This window comes from Carcharodon carcharias, chromosome 22 (assembly GCF_017639515.1).
Source record: "Carcharodon carcharias isolate sCarCar2 chromosome 22, sCarCar2.pri, whole genome shotgun sequence".
Lineage (NCBI taxonomy): Eukaryota > Metazoa > Chordata > Chondrichthyes > Lamniformes > Lamnidae > Carcharodon > Carcharodon carcharias.
This window is the reverse complement of record NC_054488.1, coordinates 45494572-45513080: the sequence shown is the minus strand read 5'-3', so window position 1 is coordinate 45513080 and position 18509 is coordinate 45494572. Positions and strand designations below refer to the sequence as shown.

The 18509-nt window shown below is 40.1% G+C and overlaps 1 protein-coding gene across 3 annotated transcripts in view; it reads left to right on the top strand.

The window, feature by feature from the left end:
• Positions 1–18509, top strand: part of tbc1d16 (TBC1 domain family, member 16) — a 90746-nt gene that overhangs the window by 16312 nt on the left and 55925 nt on the right. For 2 of the 3 annotated variants that reach the window (XM_041217416.1, XM_041217417.1), the window contains exons 2-3: positions 8261–8469; positions 16350–16971. In XM_041217416.1, coding sequence (XP_041073350.1) covers positions 8298–8469; positions 16350–16971 — 794 coding nt within the window. In that variant the 5' untranslated portion in view covers positions 8261–8297. The remainder of the gene's footprint in view (positions 1–8260; positions 8470–16349; positions 16972–18509) is intronic. The other variant, XM_041217418.1, reaches the window with a different exon arrangement.

Below are 18509 nucleotides of genomic sequence, written 5' to 3'. Positions count from 1 at the left end.
GCTATACTAACAACCAATTTAAGAAGATCAGTTGAGCTCATAACATGGCTCATTTACATTTGCTATTACCAACATACATTCAAACGCAGGAACCCTTTCTCTGCAAACAAAAGTAATATGTTCAAGCCTTGCGCCTCACTTCAGTTACAGTGGGAACTTGGAGAGCCTGTAGTTTCCCATTGCTTTCTCCATGGTGTTATGAAAATCAAACTTGCCTTTAACGTTAAGAGCAAAGGTTGGGAACTTACAACTCCTGATGGGCCTCTGAGTTTTTCTGCATGCGGAGACTGGGAGTAGACTGCACATGCACAGATTGACAATTTTACATCCTTTAGGCCCAGTGCGCTTGTGCAAGGAAAACAGCATGAAAACCTAGTACAGGTGACTGGGAGTGAAGTGCCATTGTGAGGAAGTATCCCAGGCTGAGGACAGGGAAAGGTCCCAGAAAAATTCCAGAGAGGGGACAGGGAAAGGTCCCAGTTCAGTTAAAAAGAGTGGAGCAGAGAAACAGGCTTCGTTCAGGGAAGTGGCTGTGGGGAGCAGACTTTAAGTGAAGAGGGCACAGGGGAAGCCCCAGTAATTGAAGATGGCGCAGGAGAACCCCTGAAAATCCAAGAAGGCAGCGGAAGGGTGGTGAGTCCATGCTGTGGGCCACAGGGGCAAAGGTACCCCTTTGGAGCAGTAGTGTTCGGCTCAGCATGGCAGAAGAGCTGCAGTTGTGCTTGTGTGTTGGTGCTTCAGTACATACTTGGGAATCCAGGGGAATGGAATCTCGGGAGACAATATTGAAACCCTGCGAGGTGGGCTGTCGTTGAGCCTGAGTTGGAACGATTTGTGGAGAGAATTCCAAAGTGAGATCTTCAAAGGTGAAGACTGAAATCCCTCGTGAGAGAGATAGAATTTCAGTGAGATTGGTTGACTCAGTGTTACTGATGTCAGAGTGGCCTGTTGAGAATCTGTGGAATCTGTTTGGCATTTATTATGTAGTGTGGTGTGCTCAACCAGTTTGCCTGTTAATTCACATGTACCTCATATTAACCCTAAATGTTTGAGTATAAGATAGATAGTGTAAATTGTTTTATCTTTCTGACCTTTTATAGTGAAGCTTATTTTTGCTTGTTCAAAGCCTGTGGAATCTTGTGGTTTTATTTGCTGAGCAAGTGTCTTGAATCTCAAACTTTATCTATTTTAAACAAAACATTATTGGTCCCTAATCTGATCTTACAAAAAAAACTTGGCGTTCTGGTCGAGGAGCATAACAATGGCAATAACTTGGCTTGCCAACCAATTTGAACCCCTTTCTCCTATAGTATAAATTGTTATGATCATTTAAAATTTGGCATTCTTGTGTTTGTCCTGGTGAGTGCAAAACAAAAAGATTAAGCAACGTAACATGTCTCTCTTTTAAGCAATGTCCACATATGTTTATTAATTAATGGGAAAATTAGAGTCCGTAATCTAAGACCTCTTAATCCTTCAACTTGTTCTTTGCAATACTGTTGAAAGTGTTTCACTTTTCTAGTTGGAACTCCATGTCCATAGATTGCAAATTTATTTAGCACATGGCTTCAAGTTTCCAATAGGGATGTAGGAACAGGAGTAGGCAATTTTGCACCCTCGAGCCTGTTCTACCATTCAATGAGATCATGGTTTATCTGCAACTTAACTCCATAAATTCCAAGTAATTCATTTGACATAGTTATTTCTGTTGCATTTCTACTGTAAACTTCTAATCTAAATCTTTATGAATTTTATTTAATTTGCTTTGATTTTGCAGCTGAAAGATCTTTTATTTAGTATAGCATAGTCCTACAAATTGCAGCTCTCTTGCACTGTCTTGATGAGAAGATGAATGCATGCATGTTTACTGTAGTGATGTCAGAGTTTCTCTCTATCGATAACACGACTTTTGGTTACTTCACAGTACACATTTACTTAGAGGGCTGGCCTAACTAAGGGCTCTCCAATTAAATTGAGAGGAGAACTCTCAACTTAAATATAAACTTTATAATGAGTTTTCTGTTCATTTTGATTTTCAATCTATAATCAGCATCAAGTTTAGATGTGCATAGATTACAAATTGTGTAGCCAGGGAACCATAAGATGACTTAAAAATAGGCAATGCTGGAAATACTCAGCAGCTCAGGCAGCATCTGTGGAGCAGTAACAGAGTTAATGTTTCAGGGTGTTAAGATGACCACTCATGCCTAAAATGTTAAGAAATTTCAAGAGTATGCTGTAATAAATGCTAAATTGTTAAATAAAAAGTTAAATGAAAACACATACCAGCAGAAATACTCAGCAAGTGAGGCAACATCTGATCAGACTTGAAACATTAACTGTTTCTCTTCACAGATGCTGCATTGGTTGCTGAGTATTTCCAGCATTTCTGGTTTTTATTGCTAATTTCCAGTATCTGCAATATTGTGGAGATGGGCTTTCAACTAATGTTCACCCATGGACTCCCACAGCTGCCTTGTCCACACTTCCTCACACCCTGCTTCCTGTAAAGACTCGATTCCGTTCTCTCAGTTTCTATGTCTGTCACATCTGTTCTAATGATGCAACCTACCACACCAGCGCTTCTGATAGATCTTCCTTGTTTCCTCAACCGAGGATTCCCATCCAATGTGGTTGACAGAGCTCTCCACCATATTCGATCCATTTCATGAACTGCTCTCACCCCTTGTCCTCCCTCCCTGAACCATGGTAGGGGTCCACCTTTCACTGTGCTGGCCACCATGTTCAACAGATCATCCTCTGCCATTTTCACTGGCTCCAGAGTGATGCCATCTCCAAACACACCTTCTCCTGTCCTCCCCTTTCAGCACACCAAAGAGACCAGGCAAAAGGAAATTGCATTTCCTGTGCTTGCATGGAAAAGTGCAGTTGGAAATGGGGGAGGGATTTGGGCTGACTGAAGAGTGGATAAGGGTACTGTAGGGAGAGCTAAAAGGGGAGGGTGAGGTTTTTGGTGGCATTACATTGGAGGTGATGGAAATGGCAGAGGATTCTCTGTTGAATATGGAAGCTAGTGGAGTGTAAGATGAGAACAAGGGGAACCTATTATGGTTCTGGGAGGGAGGGGAAGGGGTGAGAGTACAAGTGTGTGAAACAGAACAGACGTGGTTGAGAATCCCGTCAACAATGCTGGAGTGGAATCCTTGGTTGAGGAAAAAGGAGTTGGAAATTGGATGCTGTAGTAGTGTGAAAGTTGCATTGCCTGTAAAGATGTGATGGAATAATGTCCTTACCGGAAGTGGATGTGAGAAAGTGTAGTCAAGGCAGCTGCAGAAGTCAGTGTACTTATAGTGAATATTGTTTGATAACCTATTTCCAGAAATGGGGACAAAAAATTTATGGAAGGACAGGGAAGAGTCAGAGACCACGTGTAGGCAAGAGAAAGGTGAAGTTGGTAGCAAAGTTGATGAAATTTTCCAGTTCATAAGTGTTGGTCCATCTCACTTTAAACATAATGGGAGATATAATGTGGTCATTTTAAACTCTAAATTGAAATGGTAAAATTCATTTTGAATGATAATTTTTGTGTTTAAGCTTTGCCATATTTTAAATTGGGGCACTTATAACAATACAGCCATCAGTTTAACTAGCTGCCCCTTAGCTGTTTCAGCTGACTTAAAAATAGTTTTACATACCTTTTTTCTTCAGAACAGACAGCACTTTTTAAAAAATATACATATCCATCACAGTGATGATAGCCTCATATCAGTCAGCATTTTTTTATTCTTGCTTTCTATATGTTGAGAATGCAGTATTGGAAATAGTGTCTCAAAGAATATTCCATTATGCTTCTGTCCTTTGCTTGAGAATGTCGGAGAGCACCTGTTCAATGGAGTCGAGGAACTGTTGGTTCCTATCTTGATAGGCAGTATGGCTGCATTGATATGAGGATAGCCTTTCTGCTTTGGATAGAAATGCTTCAAGGATTGCGTCCTGACCCTGGTGCACACCAGAGAGAGATTTTTTGTCACAGGCAGCATTATGGTGACTGTAGAAGTTGAGGATGCTGTTGAGTCACGTCTGGCGATAATCAGTGGAGCTGGTGCCAATGTCCTGTCATTGAAATCGAGCAATCTGCTTTTGTTAATTGCAAGAGGGATCCAGGTGAGAAGTCTGACAGACTGCTAGGCATTGCACCAGTGACTACTTGTTAAAACTTTGCCAGAATATCCAAATGTCCTCCGACACAGGGAATGCTTGGGGCCTGTGTGATGGGACCAAAAAGGCAATAGGTAATTTCTTCAGCAAAGAAAACTACATTGAAAACAAAGCAGGGGACGTCATCACTAACTGCAATAACCAGATGGGGAGATGGTTGGAACACTCCCTTGAGTTGTACTCCAGGGAAAACACTGTAATTGAGGAAGCCCTAGACAGTGTAGAGAGCCTGACTGTATGGAAGAGCTGGATACCAAATTCACAATGGAGGAGCTTAGCAAAGCTTTTGACTTTGCTTGCCATTGGCAAAGCTCCAGTTGATGTTGCACCGCCTGAACTCATCAAACTCAGGAAACTAGCACTCCTGTAGCATCCGCACAAATTCCTTTCTAGATGGAAGTAACAGTGCCTCACGATATGCATGATGCAAAGATTGTGACCTTGTTTAAGAACAACGGTACAACTACTGAGGCATCTCCCTGCTGGGAATCTTGGGAAAAGTATTTGCCTGTGTTGTCCTTGTCAGATGCAGACCTTGGCTGAATGCATCTATCTCAAGTCCCAAAGTAGTTTCAAAACTAAGGATCCACAGTCAATGTGATCTTCAGTCCTGCAGCTGCAAAAAGAATACCATGAGAAAAGGAGAACACTATATTTGGCTTTATCCACCTCACCAAGCATTCAATCATGTGAGTTGAACCGGTCTATTTAAACTGCTGAAGAAAATTGGCTGCCTGCTGAAGCTGCTCAGTATGGCCATTTCCTTCCCTGAGAACAGGTGGGGTAAGGTTAGTTATGATGGGGCAACATTGGAACCCTTCCAGATCCGCAGTGGGGTCAAACAGGATTGCGTTCTGGCACCGACATTCTTTGGCATGTTGCTGACTTCAGTTCACCCACAGAATGTGTCTGTTTACATACCGGAACCAATGGAAAGCTGTTGAGCCTTGCTCGCTTGAGATGCAAGACACATATACCAAACCCTCAGCAGAATGATTATATGCTTATTGATGCTGTGTAGCATCCCTTACTGAGGAATAAGTTCAGTGGCAAATGGACAGACTATCTCATGCCTGTAAAAAGTTTGGTTTGACCATCAACATCAGGGAGATGAATGTCATGGTCCAGGGTGTGCCATACCACCATCAATCAGTATTGATAATGTGTATTTGAGGTTGTTGATAGTTTGACATATAGGCTCTACAATCACTTGCAATCTGTCACTTGATACTGAAATTAACAGGCACATTGCAAGAACTGTAGCTGTTATGCTAAGCTGATTAAGAGTATGGAACAACAGCAACTGATGGAGAACACCAAACTGTGAGTCCAACAAGCCTGTGTCCTCAGTATAACCCTCTACAGTAGTGAGAAGCAGACAACGTATGCTGGGCAGGAGAAGAGCTTAAATGAGTTTTCACCTTCGGTCTCAGCCATATCCTCAGTATTTCCTTGTGGGATAAGATCACCAATTAAGAGGTCCTGGAGTGTGTTAATTACACCAACGCACGTGTACACACACACACTTCTTTGCCAATGACACCTGTGAAGGCTCAGCCACTTCCATCAGATAGACGATGACCTTCTGTGCAGTGAACTGGCCACTGGGTCATGACCTGCTGGATGGATATACCTCTGCTACAAGGACACTGCAAGTAAGATTGATGGACATTGACACTGATAACTGGGAGCTGATGGTCAGGGCTACCTAGAGGCTGACTGCTCGGAGGGGCATTAGAAGAGGTAAAAAAAAAACAGAAATCTCGGCTAGCTGACAAGAGGGCCCACAGAAAACATAGGTCAGCGAATTGCATACCATCTCAGCTCACTGCCTTGCTCTGTGTGGCAGAAACTGCCGTACCAGTGTGGGACTTCTGAACCACGCCATGTGACGTTTAACAAAGGTTTGACCAACAAGACACAAACCATCATCTCATGAGACTGAAGACAGCCAGTATTGACCATGCAGACTTGTCTCATAATTTATATTTTCCTGTCACCGTACTCGATTGACCATCTGTACTGCTGAATTTGAGACCCTGCTAACAGATGCAAATCTGCAGCTCAAATCTACCTGTTATTCAACACTGGCAAATGTGAAAACGGTCACACTAATGCTACGAGAGATGCTTTTGAGTTTGAGGTTAATGAGTATTTTTGATAGAACTGAATATTACATTGCACCAATCTATTCTAGGATTTGAGTTCTAGAAGGATACAAACTTCATTTCAATGCACATTTTTAGGCGTTCAAATCTCCATAATATCTTCATTATATGTTCCTGTTAATTTTTTTCTTTATTTTTATTCCTCACTCCACCACCCCATACACCCCCCTCCCGGCGCCCCTTGCAACTCTCCATGCTTCCGTCAAGAAGACTAGATTCCTAAGGTCCTCCAAGTGGATGGAGGAAGATTCCACTTAGTCAACTGCAACAGTCTGTGTTTATGTAGTACTTTTAACATAATGAAATATCTCAAGGCACTTCACTGGAATGCTATCAGACAAAATTTGACACCAAACCATATAATATTGGGTCAGATGACCAAAAGCTTCGTGAAAGGTAGGTTTTAAGGTATTTCTTACTGGAGGAGAAAGTAGATAGGTAGAGAGGTTTAGAGGGGGAGTTCCAGAGCTTAGGACCTGGGCAGCTGAAGGCAGGGCTGCTACTGATGGAGTAATTAAATTTGGGGATGTAGAAGAGGCCAGAATTGGATCAGTACAGATATTTTGAAGGGTTGGTGGAGGCTAAAGAGAAAGGGAGAGCCAAGGCCATGGAAGAATTTACAAACCAGGATTAGAAATTAAAATTGAGGCATTGCCATACTGGGGACCAATGTAGGTCAACAAACAGATGTGAGATAGGTGAACAGGATTGGGTGCAAGTTAGTATTTTGGGCACCAGAGTTTTGGATGACTTCAACTGTTCCACGTTTTACTGGTCAACCCCCAACTCCTATCCTTAAAAAAATTAAGTCTAGAGGTAACGAAGGCATGGGTGAGGATTTCAGCAGCAGATGAACTGAGGGAGGGGCCATGAAATAGACAAAGAAATAGGTGGTCTTGTTAATGGATATATAGTCAGAAGTTCATTTGTGGCAAATATTACTGCAGGGTTGTAAACAGTCTGGCTTAGCCTCAAATAGTTGCCAAGGAGAGAAATGGAGTCGGTAGCTTGGTAATGGAATTTGTGGTGGCTGCTGAAGACAATGGTTTTGTTCTTTTCAATATTTATTTGGTGAAATTTCTGCTCGTCCAATACTGAATGTCATACAAGCAGTGTGATAACTTTGAGACAAAGGAGGGCCAAGACAGGTGGTGGTGTGTTAGAACTGGGAGTCGTCTGCATGCTTGTAAAACCTGGTGTTTTGTTTATGGATGATGTCACTAAGGAGCAGCATGTACATGAGAACAAGAAGTGGTGGGGGGGAGGCAAGGATAGATCTTTGGGGGACACCAGAGGTAATGGTGCAGGAGATAGGAGAGAAGCCATTGTAGGTGATTCTTTAGCTATGATTAGATGGATAAGAATGAAACCAGGTGAGTGCAGTCCTACCCAGCTGGACAATAGTGGAGAGGTGTTGAAGGAAAGGTGTGGTCAACCGTGACAAAGTCTGCAGACAGGTCAAGAATCACGAGGGGGGAATGGAGGAGTCAAGAATGGTTTTTTTTGAGCAGGGGGCGATGGTGGTAATTTCGAAGAGGAGGAGAGTACCTGAGGAGAAGGAACTGTGAGCAACAAGAGCTAACATGGGGGCCAGGAAGGGAAGTTGGGTAGTCAGTAGTTTAATGCAAATAGGATTGAGGGACGGTCGAGAACAAGAAATTTAAATGCAAGGCGTGAAGGGTGGAACAAACGAGATATTCAATGGAGGAAAAGGTGCCAAAGATTAGGAAGACTGATCAAGGTATGATTTGGCAATATTGGCTAAATAGCACGATTTAAGCTGGGCAAGTGGTGGAAGCTGTAGCCAGACCAGGCAGCTTCATTAAGGGGCTGATGTCATCACCCTTCAGCCAGATTTCCTTCAACCTCCTCTAATTTGATTTTTAAGAAATTAAATTTTTGCTTTGCTCTAGGGTGAAGAATTTAGATGATGGAAAGATATTCCTGGAGATGTCTCTGGGTCAGCTCTTGCGACGCGCATCTTCAAAAGCCTCTGACCTCCTGACCTTTAATCAGTCAAGTGGATCCTCCAGGATCCTGGATGGTGAAATTATATACTCAAAGAACAATGTTTGCGTCCATCCGTCAGACCTGCTGCGAGGCCTTGGAGAACACCACCCAGGTATGGTACAGGCAGCTGAACTATTCTTCATGGCTCTGTCTTGAACAGTCTTCACTCCTTAAAATGTTTCCAGTTTAGTTAATTCTAATGAGCATTGGATTGCAAACTGCAAATACACCCGACCTACATTTGACCATATCTTGGATTAGACAGTCAGTCATTGCTCCCTTTCTTTTCGATGCTAGTTAGCAACCATAAATTGCTAGGGATTTCGCTCCCCATGAATAAAATCGGGATAAACAGCAAAGTTGTGCAATGTGGAAGACAAGTGCTGCACTGACTAAAAACCGGAGACTTATCACAGTACCACTTCTGAGCATCTTTCTGCCAGCCAGCTCAAAAATGGCATTGACAGAATTTAAGAAACAGGACTGTCCTGCCTCTTGGTCATGCAGTGGTCCATGATGCAGACATGAAGGGAAAGACTTGTCTTTTTTTTAAAAGAGTGCTCACAAAATCAAAATACGTTTCTAATTTACCATTTTGTTCAATGTTGCCATCAGTGCAGAACCTTGATGCTAGCATTTGAGCATATTGCAAATAATATAATTAATTAATATTAATCTCAACTCAAAATCACTGAAAAAGGCAGAAATATAATTCTCAAAAGCAGGGTAAACCTTTTTTTTGTTAGCTCCTAATGGTATGAACAATTTCAGTTTTGCTCCAGTGCCATAAAATACAGCTTTTCTCTTTCCCTGCCCCCCTACTTGCAATACGCTGAAACGTGTTGAGAGTTTTATGTTAGGGTTTGCTAACCTCACTCACTATCTCAGAACCAGTGGAGCTGAATGGAAGATTTTCAGATGGAAGATGTTTATACCTACTTGATGAGTTTCCGTTGTGGTTTTGAGATTTGACAGCAACGCTAGTGCACTTCCATGTCATTCGATGTATCAAATCATTAACAACCTACCCTATCCCATTTTAATAATAGAGTCTCTCTCAAATGCCAAAGTTTTTTTTCTTGATTTTTTTGCATTTAATTTATCAAATGTAGAATTTGGGACAAGTTACTTAAAATTTAATGTTTCCAAGGAATATTTTTCTGGACTTCAAGTGATAGACTCTTCTAGCCAATCTTTTCTGTACCCTCCAGAATTATTGTGGTAAAATTATCAATTTAAATATTGTAAAATTTAAATATTCTAGCAGTTACTAATTCAAAAAGAAAATTGCCAGTTTGTATACAATTCTATTTCTGCATGTTCAATTCCCAAATAACTGCCATCAAAAGTATTTGATTTAGGATTTCATTAACTATAAATTAGTCATCACAAATATTGGTAGATTTGTTTGTCTAAAAGATCATGCCCTCTTGTTTGCCTGGCGTTAAACTGTGTACTTTGCATTGCTATGAAAATGCTTTGGCAAAAGTAGACAGTAGAAGGTACTCATGTACTGTTGCATGGATACAAGTGAGCAGATTATTACAGGGAAAAACACATTTCACAACTACTGGAGATCTAGTAGATGTGTTAATTTAATGGATTTTAAATTAACTTTTAATCAACATCTGCTTAAAATCCACCACTTTTACTCTCTTCTGTTAATTATTGTGCCACCCTTTGCAGAAAATTGTGTAACATCTTGTGTCTATTTGTAAAGCTGCTTTATGTGTTTTCCATTTTGGAGCCAGAAAATTTGTATGCAAACAAAGCATGGAAAGGGGATGAGCGCAAGAATCTCTGATTGCAATTTTAAGTTATTCCAGTAATACATTGACAGACTGCAAAATAATATGAATGTACTTGACCTTGAAAAGTTCAATCCCGTTTACTGAAAATGCCAAATGAGTTTTTAAGTATTCCATGACAGCACTATGCTACTGAACTTGTCTTGAATTTCTCTTAGCCAAGGTTAATGTAGAGTGCCCTCTAGTGTTGAAGCCATTGCACTTGACCTGTAGAAATAGAGGTGAGGAAACCGAGTTCAAATTAAAACATTCCAAGTATCCGCCATTAATCAGAAAATGGGCAAATAAGTTAATCGATAACTGGAGTAAAAATATCTTACTGATACCAATATTTGGAAAAACAAAAAAGATAATGGGTAGAAAATACCAAGAGAGAGAATTGTTTCAATTCATTCTTTTCTAGGTTAACTGTATTTTTTGTGTTCTCTAATAACAGCTATTGCACTGTAGCAAATTAGTGCAGAGAAATTTTGAAAAAAGTTGTTTAGCGGGCCAATGTTACAACTGTGTTTGTGAACTGTCTCACTGAAGAGTAATTTTAAGAGGGTGGTTTGTATATTCTTATAAGAGCCTTTGATTTCATCATAAGCAAAGTAAGTTATTTGTTAGGCAATAGTGCATTTAATGTTATGCCTTTGGACTGAAATGCTGACTATGATTGGCTGAGGAATAGTCACATATGAAAATAATATCGATGTTACCCAATAATTTGTCAGTCAGTAGCTTTCTTCAGTAAATTACACTATCAGAAACAATAATTTGCATTTATATAGCATCTTTAACGTAGAAACATGTTCCAAGGCACTAAAGCGAAACATAATCAGACAAAAAACTGGGCATGACTTAAAGGAAAAGTTAGAATGGGACCAAAAGCTTCGTCAGAAAGTGGATTTTATGATGGGCCTTTTAGGATGAGAGGGAGTTGGAGAGGCAGAGAACTCAAGTCTAGGTCCTAGATTCCAATGGTGGGGAAAATGGAGAAAGCCCAGAGTTAGAGGAATGCAGTGATCTGAGCGTTTTACGGCTGGTGGAGGTTATTGAGATAGAGAAGGGAAAGGCCATAAAGAAATTGAAACATGAGAATGTAAATTTTAAATTAGAGCCATTGGGAGATACGCAGCCAGTATAGGTTAGCAAGGGCAGGAAAGATGAGTCAGTGAGACTTGGTGAAGGATAACAACATGCAACACAATTATCATCCTTACATCTTGATTCTCTAGCCAGGGGAAATATCCTTCCAATCTCTACCCTGTCTAACCCCTTAATTTTATATGTTTCAGTGAGATTCCCTCTTATTCTAAGCATGAGAGTATATTGGCCAACCCTACTCTACAGTCCTCTCACCCTAGCTATCAGCCTAATGAAATTCTGTTGCACCCATTCCAAATATATCCTTTTGGTAACGAGTCCAAAACTGTACACATTATTTGAGGTGTGGCCTCACCAAAGCCCTATTTCATTGCAGCAAGACTTGCTTATTGCCTTTATTGCAAGGGGTTGGAGTATAACATACCATTTGCCTTTCTAATTATTTGCTGTACCTGCATGTTAGCTTTCTGTGATTCAAGTACAAGGATCCCCAAATCCCTCCTGAATACCAAAATTTTCTATACTCACCTTTTTTAAAATATCTGATTTTCCATTCTTCCTACCAAGTGGATAATTTCACACTTCTCCATATTATACTCCATCTGCCTAATCATTCAACTGGTCCATACCCCATGTAAGTGAGAAGGAAGAAGGGCCCAGTGTAAGTCATCATGTATGCAGGGGTGGGAAGAGAAATAATTTCCAGAGATCCGCTTACTATAATCGGATTTGATGAAAGTAGAACCAAGCCAGGGCAGTTCCTTTGAACTAGACAAAGGACGAGGGGGATAATGTGGTCGTTCATGCCAAAGCCTGCCGAGAGATTAAGAAAACTGAGGTAGAATAATGTAGTATGGTCACAGCCACAGAGGATATCATCTATGACTTTGATTAGAGCCATTTCATTCTTGTAGCAGAGGCAGAAAGTTGATTGGTGAGATTCAGACATCAAGTTGTAAGAAAGATGGGCAGGGATTTGAGAGGTGACAACACATTCAATGACATTGGAAAGGAAGGTGTGGTTAGAGATAGGGCAGTAGTTTGTGAGAACGGAAGAGTCATTGTTGGATTATCTGATAAGTGAACAAAGTTGTTCAGCCCTTTTGTGGGAATGGTGTCTTAGGACCAAAAGAGGGATCCCATGCACAGGTTGAACTTGAAGAGGGCACAAGGGTAAATAAAAGAAAATCTACACATAGATGCGAGTTCAGGACCATGGCAGGGGGTCCTTTTTATCGGAGGTTTAAACTTGTGGACATGGGAAAGATGTGAATTTAGCAAAGGCAAAGATGTCTTTGAACTCCTCTCAGAGGTGAGAGTGGAGGGGCCAGGGTAGAGGTTTAAGGAGATCATTGTTCGTGGAGAAAAGAAAACGGATTATATTTGCTCTCGAGGATGGTTTTTTTTGCAGAGGAGAGCAAGGCCTTGTGGTGCTTAATGTAGTCCAGTCAGTTCTGATAACTGATTGTGTACCAGATACAGTCAACTCTGTACCCCTTGGACTTGAGGAAGTGAAAATGGGGGTCATGCACAGGTTACAACCAGAATGGGAGAGAGTAGAGCAGAGGATAATGGAAACAGCGATATCAAATGTGGTGAGGGATTGATTAAGCAGATTGACAGCTGCACAAAGATTGTGGTGGGGAGCCAAAATGTAGGCAGTGTAGAGGTTTGGGGTGGTGGGCATTGAACATGCAGTTCTATAAGTGACTTAAGGGGAAGAGGTATTTCAGAGGCAAATGGAGATGGAAGTGGGTTGTGGGTGGTGAGAGATGATTTTGTTGATGATTGAGACCTTGGTATTAGAAAGGTTGTGAAATGACAAGGTTGAAGAGGTAATCATGAGTACATGTAGGAGAGTTTAGGTGGATCATGTTACATGCAATGGACAAATGTCACGGAATTTGGGACATGTCCTGTGATAAGCGTGTCAAAAAATCTTAGTTTTAATATTATACTACCTCTGACTATTGAACTCTCCAGTAGCTGAAACTCTACTAATACCTGATCTGTGTAGTATCTATTGGTCAGATAGGAAGCTAAGCTTTTAGCAAGACTTGCATTCCATTGGAAGCTTGGTTGTCTGATTCAGTTGGAGTAATTTTACACTGGATGCCATTCTGAAGTACTTGAATCACTTGAGTTTTTCAACAAAGAATCTTCAAAGATTAACTAAAAAATTCTCATTTTGTATGAAAAAAGCTAGCCCATGGATAAAACTAATGTAACTTCTTTTGAAACAATAAATTGTAATCCCTCCTTGATTAATAATTCACTGAAGCAGCCCTCAACTATAGCCAATATTTGTTTTCTTTCTTGGTGTTGTAACACTGCTGTACTTTAATGATCAAAATTTGAGCACGTTCTCTGAGTTTATTATGCTTCAGCCTTGAAAGTTTGCTGTTCTAAAATTATCATATCAACGCTAAAGCAGGGAAGGAATTTCATATACTTTAGTGGAGGTATTCACCCATTTATTTTACAGGTTAATGCCTCTGTTGAAAAAGCAAAGTAATTCCATTCAAACATGTGAAATATTCATTGAGTAGAATTTCAAGGCTTTAGCTTTACCATGACATGCTTCTTCTGCATGGTGGATTATGAAAATGTATTGGAAAATTTCCCTTTATACTGTAAATTGGAAATGTTTTCAAACTCATTAACCAAAACAGACTGGGTATGCTGTAAAGTTCAGTTGAATCCTCATAAACCCATAACCACTGCAGTTTGGCCAGGAATGTAGGCTGCTTACATAAAAGAACAGCTTATCATATTTATATCCCAATTCACTTAGTCACTTCTGATACAGCTGAACCTAAATAAAAATAACTAAAGCAAACTGGATTTTACAAGTAATTGTTAGTTCATCAAAGATAAACAGACAAGCAGGAGTAACAATATTAAACAATGGAAATTTGAATATTGCAAAAACTGTGCCCTTGAATTGGAATTAAACATTTAACTGTACCATGGGCATGATGTTTAGATAATAGGATTGTGTAAAGTGATTTGATGTATTTGAATTTCACTTCAGTTCTATGTGATTATCTGGATTTAGCTACTGCTGTTAAGGAGCACTAATTCTGTCATTTCATGTGGAAGGCTTCACCACTTTCAACCAAATGAAGTATCTTTATGATCTCAAGCCTACGGGGAAGTTTACCTCTGTGCTAATGCTGATAAAATTGTAAATTCATTTATAAAGGATCAGTTTTGATTCTACTATGAATTGCACATAGAGACAATTTTTTCCCTGATGCATAGTTTTTACTGAAATATCATGATTAGAGCAGAGGTAATTGAATAATTATGAAGAAACTTTTCCAAATAGTTCTTCAATTTTGTGGAATGAAATTACAAGGGTTCTTGTGCTTAAAATATTTTGTCTTTTCAGTTTTAAACAACACAAGGCTAAGTAGCATAAAGTTGCTTGGAATAAATATATGGTCAACGATGTTTAAGCCTGTTTGTACAGATTTGAGTTCTGTTTGTTTTTATTTATTCTTTCATGGGATGTGGATGTTTCTGGCAAGGCCAGCATTTGTTACCCATTCCTAATTGCCCTTGCATTGAATGGTTCAAGGCCATTTCAGAGGGCAGTTAATAATCAACCACATTGCTGTGGGTCTGAAATCACATGTAGGCCAGATCAGTTAAGGTAGGCAAATTTCCTTCTCTGAAGGACATTAAGTTTCATGGTCACCATCACTGAGACTAGCTTTCAATTCCAGATTTTATTAATTGAAGTTTAAATTCCACCAACTGCCAGGATGGGATTTTAGGCCAAAGGTTTGTGCAGCTCCTTTTTTGTTGGAGTTAATTAATCAATGAATTACTTTTTAATTGGTACGAGTTCCACTAATGACTCCTTGATTGGGAGTGACCCCCAATGACTCCTTTGAGAAAGAAAATTTGCAGTCATGTCCAGAAGTACAGTGATTGGAGACTTTTTTTAAAATGTTGTGATCAGGTGTAGATTAAGAATTTTCATTAAACCCTTTTACTTTTCAGTAAGCTCTTTGGTAAATAAACAGAAACACCTTCATTTTCTTACCAAAAGAACTGTGGTTGGAATCTGTAACTTTTTCTGTGTTTGTTCTACTTTGGATGCTGAACAGGTTTATTAAACATAAAGGATTTCTCAGTGCCTTGAAGTGCTTTTGCTGCATTAAAGTTGTTATATAAATGCAAGTCGTTGAATAAGATGTGAAGCTACAAAAGAAATAAAGAACAAAAGGATTTTTATAAGCCAAAATTTTGTTAAGAGATTATGCATCAGCTTCACATAGGAATCTATCAAAAAGCATTAGCTATTTTGCGCAAATTTCATTGGGTCATTGAGGTCCTCCTTTACTCATTGACTAGCTACAGAGAAAAAGATAATCAATTTGCAAAATATTTTAAAATGCCTTTAATTTAGCATGTCACCAAACAGAATTTAATGAGGTATCTTATTGGATTTAGATTAACAGGATCAATAAGAGCTCAGTATTTTCAAGAATCATACTGATAGAGGAATACACAAAAATGATATATTATAAACCATGGTAATTTTGTAATGAATAACTCCTCCCTTTTAAACGAAATTGAAGAGAGATGAACTCTTATCCCATGATCAAAATAGCTTGAATTGTCAGACTTCAATAAAAATGCGTTTGGAAAGTTGTAGCCTTGGATGCAGTAGAAGGAATGAGCCATAATGCCATTACTCCTTTGTTGTAGTTTATTTATGTTTAGTGTGCTTCTAATTAATGAGGAGGGATGTGGAATCACTGGAGAGGGTCCAGAGATAATGCCAAGGCTGGACCATTGTGGCCGACGGGGAGCTTGAAGAAACTGGGGCTCTTCCCTCTGCAGTAGGTTGTGGTGAACTAGTGGAGGTCACTGGAGTTGTGGGGACATGATATGGTGGACATAGAGACATTTTTCCACTTGAGGGAAGGCTACAAATATTGAACTGAATTAGGTTTGTAATCATGATGTATGTGAAGGTTTTATTGTGTAATGATAGTTCATGCCTTTTTGCATTTTCTTTTCTCTTAAAATAACTCTCTACCTTGGCTTCTTTTCTTTTCTCCCCCTCCTTCAAATCCAGGGTACTTATGCATACATTTGGAAAAGGATGAATTACTTGGAACAACACTTATTATCACCTGGATCCCAAACACCCGTATCCAACGACAAGATGAAGAGGCTTTAAGATACATCACACCTGAAAGTTCTCCTGTGCGAAAGGTACAGCGTAGGAGATGCCGACATGCACCTGTTGTACATCAGCCTATGAGCAGTACAGGACAAAGGCAAGAACTGGTTCCAGCAGAGGATGATGAGATAATAACTGTGTCAGAGAGCATGACTAACTCTATGCACATTGGCTCACCAGGGCCAGTGCAGAGCATGTCGCCACATTCCCTCACATTGCAGATCTCCCATGGTGCACGACAGCAAGCTCACAGTGACTCAGAAATTTCTTCGACAATAACTTGCCAGGATGACCAGAAAGTTCTGAAGATTTCTGCGGAAGGTCAGAACGAGGCTAATTCTAAGAGGGAGCAAGGAGAAGATGAAGCATCATATGATCTAACCACTGACGATGTCAGCAGGGACAGCACCATTGGCTCGGATTCTGATACATTCTCATCTCCATTATGTCTGTCTCCAATTGGTGACCCTATGGCAGAAAGTAGCAGATCTGTGTTTCTTGATGCAGAAAGCAGGTAGTGTCACTGGAAGTTCTGTTACAGATCTCACTGTTAACTTCAATAAAACATTTAAAAACTATTTCAAAAAACAAAGATAAAATGAATGTTGCTTAAAAAAAATTAAGCCTCTGGGGAATTACACATTTTCAGGTTAAGTAATACAAACATTATCGATACAATATTGTATATAAGTGTGAAGAAGTTGGAAAAGATGGCATTGAAACATCTGAACATTTCTTCTGAAAGACAAGGGATCTAGTCAGTGTGATGCTGCCAGGGCTGAAGCTAAGAGGAAAGTGGTAGGCTAGCCTGTTTTTATATGGTAAAGAGAATGTAACAGGGGAGAAGAAAGAAGCATGGGAAAACAGAAGGAAATGAAGGAGTGATCCCTAAACTTGTTGAGTCACTGGCTGAGGTAGGTTGAAGGATTGCCAGATTTTGCAAAAGAGAGGCTAGAGTAAAGAAACTAATTGCTAACACCTGTTCTGCTGCTCTCTCAAACTTTTTGCTGAGAAGGATTTATCCTTGACCTCCCTATTTCTCATTTACATGCTGTACCAGAATACAATTTCAAACTCCACATATATGTTGATGATACCAAGTTCTATTTTATTAAAATCTCTTAATCCCTTCATTGCCTCTGTGTCAAACTGCTTATGTGAAATCCATTCTTGGATGAGACTAAAATTCCTCAAATTATATATTGGGAAGGCTGAGGCCAATGTCTTCAGCCTCCGCCATAAACACTTGTTTCCGAGCCATGGATTCTTTTTCCTTCCAATGCCACAGGCTCTGAATGAACCAGACTGTTTGCAACCTCATCATCATATTGAACCATGAGCTGAAATTCCAGCCCCATATCATCTCCACCCGCCATAATGTTATCTGTCTCCAACCCACCTTACACATCTGCTGCTGAAACCCTCATGTATGCTTTGTGTTCTCCAGACTTGACTATGCCGTTGCCCGTCTGACTGGACTCTTATCTTGACCCTTGGCCCTACATGAACTTGAGCCCATCCTAAGCTTTGCAGACAATCCTAACCTGTACCATGTCCTGTTTCACCACCCCTGCCATGCTTGCTGATCTACATTGACACCCAATACATTAATTCCTCGAATTTAATATTCTAATTCTTGTGTTCAGATCTCTCCATGGCCTTACCCCACCCCACCACCCCCAGCTATCTCTTCAACCCCCTCCAGCTCTACAACCCCCTGAGGATTCTGCGCTTCTGCAACTCTGACCCCTGGTCCATCCCGCACTTGACCCTAGCATTTGGCTGCCTAGGTCCTAAGCTCTGGAATTCCCAATCTGATTCTGTTTATCCCCATCTTTTCCTTTTTAAGACCCGTTTAAAATTGACCTCTTTAACCAAACTTTTGGTCACCTGTCATAATATCTCTTTATATGGCATGGTGTCAAAACTCCTAATGCAGCGCCATGGAATGTTTTAGCATGTTAAACATGCTATATAAATGTAGGTTTTTTTATTATTGTGTAACAACGTCAGGTATGTCTGATGCCATCTTTAGTGTTTTCCCTAATATGT